Genomic DNA, 14,056 nt, shown 5'->3' on the forward strand with positions numbered 1-14,056 from the left:
TCAAATTACAAATCCTAGGGATAGCATGATGAGATTTCTGTACAACAAAAAGCAGCAGGACCTCTAAATATAAATTGAACAATATAGGAGACAGGGGGCATCCCTGCCTGGTGCCATTAGTTATCTTTATGGGATTCAGTATATGCTGTTTATGTAAAGCAAGTATGAGCCATTATACAAAGCCTTAATTAGGTTAATGAAATCAAGAGGGAGGTCAAATTTCAAAAGAGCCAGAAACAGGAAGTCCCAATTCACCCTATCAAAAGCCTTGCAAGCGTCCAATATCAGGGCATATCTAGGATTTCGATCCTGTTTGGTTATGTTTATAACAGATTCTAGTGTTAGGGTGTTGTCCCAAGTATGTCTATTTCCCATAAACCCAGCTTGCTCTGGGGAGACTAAATCATTCATTACTCTTTTTAATCTATTGGCGAGTATGGAGGAAAAAATTTTGATATCAACATTCATAAGTGATATCAGTCTATAGTTATTGGGATTGGTAGTGTCTGAGGCATTTTTGGGAATCAAGATAGTTTTAGAATAATTAATATATCGGTCCACGATACCATTCATAGCAAAGGATTTAAATAGATCTAGTAAGATAGGGACCAAAGTAACTTTAAATGATTTGTAAAATTCCGATGGAAATCCATCTGGGCAGGGGGCTTTCCCTAATTTTAACTTATCAATAGCCTCAAGAATTTCTTTTTCAGTAAACTGGGCCGAGAGTAAGTCTTTTTGTAATTTGGTAACTTTCGGAAAGGTAATCTCATCTAGGACAGAGTACATTTGATGGAATAGCTGAATAATACTTTCATCAGATCTATAAGACCGATTATTATACTGAAGGCAAGATATTCTAGGAGATCTAGGTGAACTGAGAATTATGGAAGGGGTTTGTATATATTCTGAGAATTTCGCTATATATCTGAATTCCCAAATGGACAGATTAGATTGATGGTAGTCAAACAGTTCTTTTTGTTTAGCAGTTAATTCTTTCTCCGTGTCTACAGAGTAACTATCAATCAGCTTTCTGTCCAGACGATTAATGTCTAGTTGTAACTCGGCTAACCTGTTAGCAAGCATTTTTTTAAGAAAACTCGCTTTTTTAATACAAATACCCCTGAGTACAGCTTTTGCTGCTGCCCATCTAATGTCAAAAAAGATAGTTTCATCTTTTTTTTACTCTGAAAAGATCATTAAGAGTCATTCTGATGTCGTTACCTAGAGATTGATCTTTCAGAAGGTTACAGTTTAGTGACCAAGTGGGAGTTTTATGTGCTGTGATATGAGTTAAGCTTATTTCCAAATCTATTCTCGAGTGGTCTGATAGGAAATGGGGTTCTATTGAGAACTTAATTTTCCTGTTATTAAAATAGTTTGAAATTAGGAAGTAATCAATACGGGACCACGACTGGTGGCACTTTGAAAAGTACGTGAAGTGATTATGTTTGAAGTCAGGGACACTGGTACTGAAGGCAATCGGATCAATTAGATCAAAATCCTCGATCAGATCTATCAGGGCATTACAGTTCACTGAGTTCCCAGATCTAAGATTACATGAACGATCCACCTGAGGATTGGGGACCACATTCCAATCACCTCCAATTACGAATCTGTGATTTGGGAATTTAAGAAGGAGATTATAGATAGACATAATAAAATCTGATTGCTCTGAGCATGGGCCATAAATATTGAAGAATAATATTGGGTAATCTAGCGCCTGCATAGAGCAGGTAAAAAAGCACCATCTGCCTTCTTGGTCATTCCCTTTCAAAATAATCTGTGGTTGGAAGGCTTGTTTAATAACTATTGCCACCCCTTTGGAATTGCTAACAGATCCAGAGGAAATAATATCTCTAACCCATGCTTTCTTGTTTTCATTTGCTCATTCACTGTTTAGCAAGTGAGTCGCCTGTAAAAAACACACATCAGACTTGGCTTTAAGTAACAGGTGCATTACTAGTTTTTTTTTACCCCTGTTATTGAGTCCCCTAACATTCCATGATGAAACTGTCAAAATACTGGTTACATTAGACATATTGACATTAGTTATAATAACCAAATATGATGAGATCTAAATCTGAGTACAAGTATGTATGGGGTTAGGGGAACAGAAAGTAGCGAAGGACTATCATAAATACTTATAGACTGTAAAATTAAGGCAGCAAAATACAAGTATATGGCACACAAACCCCTCAATCCTAGACCCGTGCATACCCACACTACTATAGAAATTGAGAGAGTGCATAAGTGAAACATTATAATTACATCTATGATTGAATAATGTATAAACACTTTAACCCTAACAAGTATAATAGAAAAAATATAATATTTACAAAAATCATACAAACTCCTATCAAGTCCAAGCCCGGACATCACAACCCTATTTAACCTCCTATTAGCATCCAGTATAACCATAAAGTAGCCTCATAAGTGAGTTACATAGCTAATTGTAAGATAAAGGCTAATAAGATAGTACAGTATTAAGTTAACTTGTAGACAGACTTCAATACAGATGCAACTTAGCTCCCAACCATAATTGCAGATCCTGAGAGGTTCATCATCCTGTCAATGGATAATTATGCAGTCTTTATAGGAGCATTAATGATCCGATCGCCACATGCAACAAGGGCTGCGTTGGGTATATCAGAGCAATGAGTTACCCAGGTTGGCGATGGTAGCTATAATCTCCATACTTACATGCAGAGAGAGAAGTAGTCAGCAAGATGAAGCTCAAGGTGCACATGTTAAACCTCATCGTTCAGAAAATCCTCTGTCTTACTATAGAGATGCCCCATTAGATAGAGATCCCAAGGCACACGGCGATCGTACCCTCTGAAATCGGATACGCGAGGCTTTCTTCCTCTTGAGTGTGCAGCAGCTAGAGCTGCCTGAGCGCCCCACCTAAAGGAGTCCTCTGAGTATATCTGCTAACATGAACAAGGTTCCTGAGGCCTAATTGGAAGGATCTGAGCTGAAATATTTAATAAATACAGCTTTGGCTTCACTCGGAGATGACATGGAAAGTTTGGTTTCTTGATATACAAAAGTCAGTGTTGCAGGGAACTTCATCTGAAATTTAATCTTCCGTTGAATGAGATCAGCGCAATAGGGAGCCAGTTTCTGATGCATTTCTCTAATTTCTAAGGTCCTGAGTAATTATTAGCGACTGGTTGTTCCAACTGAGTTTCTTGACTTTTCTAAAGGCTGTCAGAATGGCTTGGACATCCTGAAAATTAAGCAATTTCACATAGACCGGTCTTGGCAGTGATGTTGATTGTTGTCTTCGGAGTGCTCTGTGGGCTCTTTCAATGCTATATTTATACGCGGTATTTGTTTCTTTGCAGAGATAAGTAAATATTTGAGCTGCAACATCTATTAGTTGGCTAGGCTCGTATTTTTTATTTAAGCCTCTAATAATTAAATTATTTCTTCTGCTTCGCGCTTCCAGGTCGACGATCTTGGATTGCATAGAGCTAATTGTTTGGTCTTTTATTTGGAGAGATTCTTTTAGTGAATGAATTTCAAACTCATTTGCCTTGGATCTCTTATCAACCAGATCCATTCTGTTCATCATAGTGTATAGTTGTATCAAAAGTGTTGAATTTGGCCGATAGTTCTTGGATGGCATCTTGTAAGGGTGCGAGAGCACATTTTAGCTCCTCCATTACTAAGATGTTTTCAGATCTTTTCTTAACCGCTTCTTTGGGGTTGTCCGGTACAGATTTGGATGATCTCAGTCTTTTGGCATCTTTTTCAGGAGAAGTAGTGATAGCTGACTGTTTAGACTTAGTGGTTTGAACGTCCATACCTTCCGATTCCTTAGCCATTCTGTTCATTGCTATTCATGTTACTATATTTTCCGGAGCTGTCACTAGGAATAGTGCTGGCGTTCAGGCCTCTAACAGTCCACGTGCAGGAACGATAGCACACGGCAGATGCTTGATAGCGGCCCTTATTTACAGTTAAGGTAGTTCTATTGTCCCCAGTTTAGTTCACAGAAGTCAGTTAAAGGTAAATTTAGCGAAAAGTATGAGGACAATCTGTATTTACTTAGTCTAAGCAGTGCGATCAAAAGATAGATACTGGAGCTATAAGGAGAGGGTACCACTCAGACGCCCACCATCTTGGATCCCCGGAGTTTGGCTTTCTGAAGTTTCAATATTGTGGTCTTGCTGTTGTGAATGTCAAAATTCTGGTAAGTCGACGTTTTCAAGGGATCTCATATAGATAAATAGATAGATAGATAGATAAAGATAGATATATTTGCAAACACCCCCACACATGTTGTATTTATTCCTGATCTTATATCCCAAGTTGTGGCTAAAAAAGAGTCACTTAACCTAGTTCCATCTATCTAATGCTGTCAAGTTATATAGCAACTCTATGAACAGCTGTTGGGAACTAGGGAATAGAGTTAGATTGCTCAGCTTTTCTTCTTCATCACACACACACACACACACACACACACACACACACACACACACACACACACACACACACACACACACACACACACACACACACACACACACACACACACACACACACACACACACACACACACACACACACACACACACACAGTTCTTATACCTATGGATAATTTAAAGTTGCCAGTTCACCTAGTGTATGTCTTCAGAAATAGAGTACAAGGAGAAACGTGTATTGGGAGGACCTTCAAATGCCATGCAAAAGGTATCCAGTCGGTCTCTTGTTATGAGATGACAATGCTACCAGCTGCATCACTGTGCATTCCCAGCCCAGTTCCCTGATTAATAAATGAAAAATAAAGAAAGAAAAACATGTCCAGTAATTGATTTCTTATTTATCACTGCATGCCTTTCATTTAGTCCTTTACTTTTTTGCCTATTAGATGTTCCCTTGTGTTCATATCAGGCCTCAGAAGAATGATGTAGCATTTTGGAAAAAATATGCACCCCAGGATCCCAGAACTAGAGGATAAGATTGCAAAAATCTCTACTGCGACCATGTACTTCCCTTTTGTACTCATATAGGCTGGGATAAATGAGAACCACACACTGAGGACAACAATCATGCTGAATGTGATGTATTTAGCTTCATTGAAACTGTCAGGCAGTTTTCGCGCTAAAAATGCTACAATTAGGCTAACACTAGCAAGAATTCCCATGTATCCCATCATGCTCCAGTATGCTGTTCCTGAGCCCTCATTACACTCCAAAATGATCTTCTCAGTCTCAGATTTTGTATTCTGTTCAGGAGAAGGTGGAGATGTTGTCAACCAAATAATGCAAATCCCGATCTGAAGAGCGGTGCAGAAAATGATAATAACATTATGTATCTTGAGCTCTGCCCATTTTTTGAGTTTGCTTCCTGGCTTTGTGGCAGAAAATGCCACAATGACAATGACAGTCTTGGTTAGAATACAAGAAACTGCAAATGAAAATACCACACCAAAGGCAACCTGACGTAGCATGCAGCTGATTGGTTGAGGGCGTCCAATGAAGATAAAGCAACAGAGGAAACACATCATGAGTGTAAGAAGCAAAACATAGCTAAGTTCACGATTGTTGGCTTTTACAATCGGTGTGTTATTATTCTTTGAGAAAATTATACATATTGTCAATGTTATTAAGCAGCAAAAGACAGCAATGGAAGATAAAGCTATTCCTAGAGGATCATCAAATGAAAGGAACTCTACTTGTTTCAGAATGCACTTATTCTGCTTCCCATTGGACCATTCATTTTCTGGACATTTCAAGCATGCAATGGCATCTAGTGAAAAGTAAAGTATGTTTTATTTTGTTATAATATTGTGAAAATAAAACACTTATTCTAATTGTCTAGTGACATTTAAACATTATTAGCAAATGAAACTTTATATAGAAATAAACTATTGGTTTAAGGAAACAATAATTACATTTTTAGACAGAGGTTTGAGATTGTGTTTGTTTAGTAAAAGAAAACCTATAACCAAAGATGAGTAATGTGGAAAAGATGTCATAGATCAACATTTTATCTCTAGAAAACATGCAAAATGCAAAGTGTAAACAATATAAAACCATTTGGAAAAATGTTCCAAACGTAATAGTTTTGCTATAAAGCTGTAACAAAACGTAGCATTAAAGGGAAAAAATATGCACAAAATTAAACATTTTTTTTTGTTTGTGGGGAAAGCAGCAGAAGTGGCACATTAAATGTCTGAACACACAAATTAACAATGGTTGTGTGCTTCCTACCACACATGTGTGCATGTGAAGGTGCACTCACAGCATAACATGCACAAACACACGTGCACACACATGAACAAGGTTTCCACTACTTCTTGATGTAATGCACTACTTCATGCAGGTAGAACATTCTGTAAGACCTACTGTTTGGATCTAAATTTTAACTGACATGAATTGAGGCAGGAACCCTTTGAACTCATGGGAAGGGAAGTTGTTAAAGAGGTCACCAATAATGACTCATTTCAAGACACTATTCAACCCTCATCCTGTTATTAAGCAGAATATGTCTTGCTCTCTTACAACTATAATTGTTCTGTGTCATTCTATTGTTTTGCACTATTTTCAGCTCTTTTTATTTTAATTCACACTGCTATGTCAACAGTCATTACACTGAATCTGTCTGCTATAGTATTCTGTAGCTGTGTGCTGCTCTTGGAATACACTGAAGTATGCATTTGTTAAAGTCACTGTTACCTCATCTTGCTATCCTTGCACATCTCCTTCACAGCACAGTTTAGTGTGAAAAATTGAACAAAGCATGACTGAATTTCTTTGATATGAGGATTCTTTCTTCAAATTCCACATTATAGCATTCAAGTTTTTATTTTTTTTTAATCCTGGCAGGGTTAAACCTTAATGGGGCTGTCTGGGGATGAAATGATAAAATGATTGACTCTGCTCTTCAATGTGTTATAATTATTGTTTTGTAAGACTAATGGGTACTGTATTAGGGTGTATCAACCTGGAATACAAGCTGTGGCTACTATTTCTGCAAAACAAAGTTACTTTTATCCTGGTAGGGTCAAACCAGATAGAGTGAGTGGGCAGTGGGTATGGGTGCTGGTGGAATAGTTGACCATGCTCTTCCTTCTTGTTGTAATTCTGGCTTCGTAGGACTAAGGTGCATTTGGGTGAAGTAAGCTGAAATACAAGCTATGACTACTGTTTCTGTGAGGTCAACATATAGTAATGTGATTATGTTTTATCCAGTTAGGATCATGCCAGATAATTAAAGTAGAGAATGAGTATTCTGGCTATCTCTAGATGTAATGATTAAGCTTGCTGTTTACTGCTGCAATTCCTGTTTTGGAGAACTAATGTGTATTTGGGTGAAGGAAGCTGGAATACATGCTATGACCAATGTTTTATGAAACAAAAGTACTTGAATGTAACTATTTTTTTTTTATCTTGGCAGAGTCAAACCAATCACTTTTTATAGGTAGTGGGCATGGAGGCTGTCTATTGGTGAAACAATTATGCATGATCTTTAATGATATAATCCCAGCTTTCAGGACTAATGTGTATTTGGGTGAAACAAGCTTGAATACAAGAATAATCTCTGTTTTTCTAGCATTAATATGTGTATTTGTGAGAAGCAAAATAGGTTTTGTTACTGTGGTTATTTTTTGAGTATAACGGTTATAATAGACATTCAGAGCTCACAAATGTCTCCAGTTTTGCAGTCTGCCACTGCGTTTTTCCTCATATTTTAGTCTGTCTCTTGAAACATTTGTAATTTTCTGGTAAATTGTTGAAGATTACAGTCATTAAACATTGACAGGCATTTGACTTCATATCACTCAGAAATTATTTCACACACGTGATCAGCTTGTCCTGCATTGAAGGGATATTTTCACAAGTTCATAGTGCCTATTTTAGAAGGTTTGGGGAGGATTTAAGTGAAAGGAATCAATCGCTAGCACATTAGTATGGAGAGTGATGATGCTGTGACACAGTGCTTGGCTCTCTGGTTGTGTTCTTGGCTGTAGTTTCTTATATGTGGAGTATGCATGCCCTTCCTCTTCTTGTACATGTTTTATTCAGGTGCTCTGTTTTCTGCCAACACCCCAAAGACATGAATAGATGATCTGGTGTTTCTCCAATTTGCCTGCAAATAAGCACACAGTGTGAGTGACTAGTCCTTGCATGCATGTGTCTGTATGTATGTATGTATGTTTGTGCATATATGTGTGTGCCTGGCTTTTATTATAGACCTGGCTTGACACGAACAGTGTAAGTGTGTGTATGTATTTGCGTGGGTATTTGTGTGTGTGTGTGTGTGTGTGTGTGTGTGTGTGTGTGTGTGTGTGTGCTGGGGTCACATATGTAACTCATCTGGATGACAGTAAAATAGTTAACAAGTAACAACCTTTTAAAAATAAAGTAGATAATGAATCACAGAGCATCAGACATGTTGGAGGCTTGGTGCCTACCAAAACACCAGCTGTATAAAGGAATTTTGACACAGTCTTACTAGAGGAGCCCTTACCTTCAGGTTCTGCCCTGCATCTCATCTAGTCTAAAGCTGGTGTACTTAGAGATGTGCTCATAAGGTTGTTAGGCTGTTACAGCTTACATATATATATATATATATATATATATATACATATATATATATATATATATACACACATATATATATATATATATATATATGTGTGTGTGTGTGTGTGTGTGTGTGTGTGTGTGTGTGTGTGTGTATGTATATAATTATCTCTGACATCATCGAGTTGAAATATGTTACTGTGGCATTTATCCTAGTCTAACATCAGAAGGGTTCATAGTAGGTGGCTATCTTTTATGGACAGAGATGAGGAGACATGCTCTTTATATGACAGCAGCAATGTAAAATAATATGATTGGGACTATATGTTTTTTCACATTCATTCTGATCTAACTTCAGCAGAATTAGTGCAGCAGGCACTATCCCACTTATGATTTATATATCTTTATAAGCATTTGTCTTTTTAATTTATTGTGAAATACTATTTTATCAACTTTGAAAACTATGCTTTTGGCACAACTTATTTTTCCCTTAGTCAAAAATTTTGTTCAGGCCATCATTTGATGAAAAGAATGGAAAATCTCTCTAAAATTCACCATAAAATATTTCAAATCTGGCATTCAAATCCTAGCTTCATTCACTTACTTCACTGTAGTCATGCCTAGTTATACTATGTTGAAAGGATGGAGGAAAAATCTATAGAGTAAGACAAGGTGTGAAAACGCAAGAAAAAAAGTTATCCAAATAGTGTGGACAGCAGGAAAATGGCAAGCAAAACAAGCAAGAATTATCATAGTTGGCTAAACTTAATACCTACAGTTCTGGAGTTTGCATTATGCCTATAATGTCTGTAAGAGATTTATTAGCTTTACTCAGCTCAGTGTTTGAGTCATATCTGCATTTCTAGATATTCAAAACATTAAAAGAAACTGTTATTGAATGATTGTTGATATTTGTGTTTGTTCAGCAGCAGATTCCTCATCCTTCCCGCCTCTGTATCTGCCATTGCATTGTAGGCTTCCCAGCAGTTTGTTTTGGGTGAAATCTTTGAGGTTGTATCACTGCAGGCTTCACAGTGGTTTGTCATGGGTGAAATGGTTGCGGGTTTAAAGTGTTGATCACAACTGAATGCACTGCAACTATTTTAATGCTTTACCTTTGAGTAAACTTTGTTGGCACTTTTTCAATTACAACACTTATAGTGATTCACAGAGTGGAGTTTTGCAGACTTCCTTTTTTCTCATGGTTGTCCAGCTGCAGTGCTTATAAATGCATACACATAGATGGGTCTACTTCAAAGTATTGATTTACTACTTTATTGAATCCCACATCATTGAGATGACATTGCCAAAACTACAGAACATTGAACAACTGGAACATCGAAAACTTTTCATAGAAAAAGAACCACTTGGCCACCATGGTGAACTTTGCCCTTTCCCCACTGAAGTGTAGTTTTGGAGTTGGTATATCTATCTGTGGGTTTGATTTGATTTGATTTGTTTTTGTTCTGTTTTGTTTTGATATGTTGGGTTAATGGTTGTTTTCCCAGGGTTAGTTTTTGATGTTCCAGGTGTTCGATATTCTGCAGTTTCATCAATGTCTTCTTGAGGATGTGGGATTCGATGAAGTGGTAATTTGATACTTTGAACTAGACCTAGATAGATATATGTTTTATTGTGCAGAGGGACTTCCCTGCTGCAAAAAAGGCTTATGTTAAGAGATTTTCTATTGGATTGAAGCTTTAAACTGGCTGTCTTCTTTCATTAGGAATCAATAGTTGCTTACATGCATGTAGTGGAAGCCACATTCTACCTCAGCAAGTCATGGAATGCTTTTCTCCTTTCTATCTAAATTTTATCAACATATCCAGAAAAATATTTTATTATGCTTAACATAATTTACTATTCTCATGCAATTTCTCATGTTTAAGTATTCTGTCCTTTATTAATTGTTTCTCTTGTTCTTTGTTATAATTTGTTTATTCTTGTTTGTTATTTCTGTGTTTTTTAACCTGTTTTACATCCATTTAGGCTCCTATTCTCTTTATTAAATGATAGTTCTAGGTACATTATCATTTTTTATGTGCGGGAATAGTGCAGCAGCTCCTGCACGGAATATGGCCGCCGAATGACCTAGTAAACAAGGCTGGGGGCATGCACAGTCCTGCCAGCACTATTCTGGCTTGGACACCACTGAATAATGCTAGTTACCTTGTTTGCTGGTGAAAACCATGCAAATGATGTGAATTAGTGGTTCAGTAAACAGACAGACGGTGTGAGGAGCAGAAATCTATTTGGTTATTAATCGAGTACATTTCTGCAAAAATCAAAACTGAGGCATGATAGCTCAATGTAAAGCATGTATTAGAACCATTAATAAATATTAATAAATATGGCCATTGGCATGGAAACGTGTTGCAAAAATATAAAAATCAAAGGTTTTTTTGGCCAATTTTGGCCGTTTAAGCATAGGGCAATGGCACAAATGGGAATGTGCCAAAAAAAAAAATTTGTGAAAATACAATTTTAAGTGAAATCTGCATTTTGCCATTATAGGGTATAGCATGTAGAATCAAAACAGTAACAGGTAACACTAGTTGCTAAGGAGGAAAGCTGTGGTGTAGTGGTGTAACCAAGGACTAAGGCCGTGGGGTATGCAAATGAGCAAATATTACTGAATCATTAAATGGGAGATCATTTTCTGGTTGCACCTAACTGTGTAGGAGCTATAAGGGAGTGGTTTAAGCAGGAGAAGCAGCTGACATGAAAAGGGGGTGTGTTATGCTTTGTGTAAGTACAATGGAGCTCCACAGCTCCTATTTGAGCTTAGTTAAGTACAGCTAAGCAGGGTGTGTGTCTGAGGCTGTATTGACTTATTCCATGAAATGAAGAGAGTGTTCACATCCATGGGAGGGCTGTTTCTGCTGCAAAGTGTTTACTTTAGCTAAACGGGTTTGCACAGCATGCACCAGGTCTAAAACAAAACAAACAAACAAAAAAAAATCTGGAAATAACAGAACTGTTTACATTTGGGCACCGGGTTTATGTGGAGTGCCTTGAGGCTTAAAAGGGGTGGAAATGGGAAGGGGAAAAAAAAAGGGAAATAGCAAAATAAAAGCAATCAAGTACAAATAATATAGCTGGCAGGTGGAATGCATCATAGTCAGCCAATCATGCAGGCAGCATTTGCAGCACAACTGTATAAACTGTGCAAACACCTTTCAGTCTGTTTTTTCCCACAAACTCTGCACTATTGGTGTACACACTCAGGAGAATTTTAACTGACAAAGTGTTACAGGCTGCTGTCACTTTGATACATCAGTATGTGCTAGAGGCTGAGGGTGGTGAGGAGGATAGACCCAGGGTAACCTACCAGGGGCTACATGATCTGGAGATAGTAGGGCACTACAGGGTGGGCACGGACATACTGCAGCAACTCATTGAGCTGTGCAGGCCACACCTCAGGCCCAGAGCCAACAGAGGGGAATCCATCCCAGTGGATACCAGGGTATGTGCAGCCTTAAGAATACTAGCTACAGGTACTTTCCAAAGACCTACTAGGGACATCATGGGGGTCTCACAGGCATCTGCATCCAGGGTACTCCACCTGTTCCTGGATTCCTTGCTACCACATGCTGGTGCACACATTTACTTCCCCAGTACCCGTGAGGAGAGAACCAGCAATATGCACCTCTTCCACCATGTAGCAGACTACCTGGAGGTACTGGGAGCCATAGACTGCATGCACATACACATCAAAGCACCACCTGGTCTAACTAAGCTGTAAGTGCTTTCACTCCATTAACTGCCAGGTCATGTGCAATGCCCAGGACATTATTATGAATGTGTGTGCTGGCAGCCCTGGAAGCTATAATGACTCCCACATCTGGCATTTCTCACAGCTTTATCAGGGATTTGTCAGGGGGGACATCCTGTATGACCATCTGGTGGGGGATGCTGGCTATGCACTGGAGCCATGGATGATGACACTCAACAGAAATGCACACACACGCACTCAAGAACACCATAATGAGGCACATGTACAAACCAGAATCATTATAGAGCGTGTGTTTGGGATGCTGAAGTCATGGTTCCACTGCCTTGACATATCTGGTGGAACCTTGCAGTACTCTTCAGCCACATGTGCACACATGTTCATAGTATGTGCCATGCTACACAATATGATCCTATGGAAATAGCTGGAGTAGGAACAACACAGGGAAGGGCCACACAGCCCCCACCATTGCCAAGGTCCTCACAGGCACAGAGGGACTCAGAGGAGGAACCCCCTGAGCCAGCTCCTATGGGCAGATGGAGGTGTGCCCAGTATGCCCTGACCTTGGCAAAGAGGCAATGAATAGCACACACACTGACACTCTAGGGACCCAGGGACTGACACCTCTCTCTGACTCGCACACACAGTAAAATGGATGACACCCACATCACACTACCTGAAACCTACCATGTATAGACAGTGCACTGGGTGCATCTGACATAGGTAGCCCTCAATCACCATCCTCACAACTACCACAGGCACAAGGTAAGTCAGTCTTCTTAATGATAAATGAATGTATTAGTATGTTCTGGTAGCATATCTATGGTATCACTGCATGCATGCAAGGAAATGCGGTGGCCTACTGGGATAGCAGCAGACATCTGACAGCTATGTTGGGCACCAGGAAATGTTCGCCCAATACTGGCCTCCCCACACTATGCAGTATTACCCAAGGTGAAAAATCCCACTGCAGTATATGTGTGTGGGGGGGGGTGACTAACTGGGGTGTCATAGGTCACAGGCATGGATGTCAGTGTGGGGGGGTTCCATACTCACCCCTCAGCCTCACCCAGCACGTCAGCTGTAGAAAACCATAAAGGAATGTTTAGCAAAGGCCCACAAATGGCAACAATGATGAAATACCCCCCTACAGACTTACACAGTGATAGCACAGGAGGTCTTGCAGTTGAAGTAAGGCTCTGAAGGGTAAGAACTCTAAAACTCAAATGTATGCCATTACAATCTGACATGTGGTCTTTAGTGATATGCCTCTAGTCTCCAAGACAGGGCACAATACTATGCTAAATGGAACCAAAATGTAAAGCAAATATCAGCACAGACTGTACAGATTTGTACAGTTGACAGGTGTGCCCCCCACACACACATATTCCCATAGAAATGCAGTAACCTGTATGTTTGCAGGGAAATAGCAGCAGACCACACATTCCCAGGGCTGTCCAAATCAACATGATAATTTGTTGCATGTCCACAATATGCAGGGGTCTATGAGCTATGTATATGTGTGGTTAATACTGCAGGATCTGGCCAATTCTTACTCCCAGCTGTTGTGTTGTAGTCACCAAGGTACAGTGCTGTCTTTGACAGAGTCATGTTCCAAGAACTGCCGTGCCAACTATTATGCATGTCAGCTACATCTATGGTAGGAGATGTACACACTGTAGATATGTCAATATCTGCTAATGCAGGAAATCTGTACAGGTCATGGATAGGGGGCCACATATATGGACAGTGCACAGCTTGGAGTAACCTACACAGTGCCTAC

At 39.1% G+C, this 14,056-nt stretch overlaps 1 protein-coding gene across 1 annotated transcript in view; it reads right to left on the reverse strand.

Annotated features, from left to right (window-relative positions):
* Positions 1-4,852: 4,852 nt before the first annotated feature.
* The window catches only part of LOC122814493 (vomeronasal type-2 receptor 26-like), an 86,057-nt gene continuing 76,853 nt past the window's right edge, over positions 4,853-14,056 (reverse strand). The window contains exon 4 of the mRNA XM_044087068.1: positions 4,853-5,760. Coding sequence (XP_043943003.1) covers positions 4,853-5,760 — 908 coding nt within the window. The remainder of the gene's footprint in view (positions 5,761-14,056) is intronic.

Source organism: Protopterus annectens, chromosome 10.part0, assembly GCF_019279795.1.
Source record: "Protopterus annectens isolate FY-2018-M chromosome 10.part0, PAN1.0, whole genome shotgun sequence".
Classification (NCBI taxonomy): Eukaryota; Metazoa; Chordata; order Ceratodontiformes; family Protopteridae; genus Protopterus; species Protopterus annectens.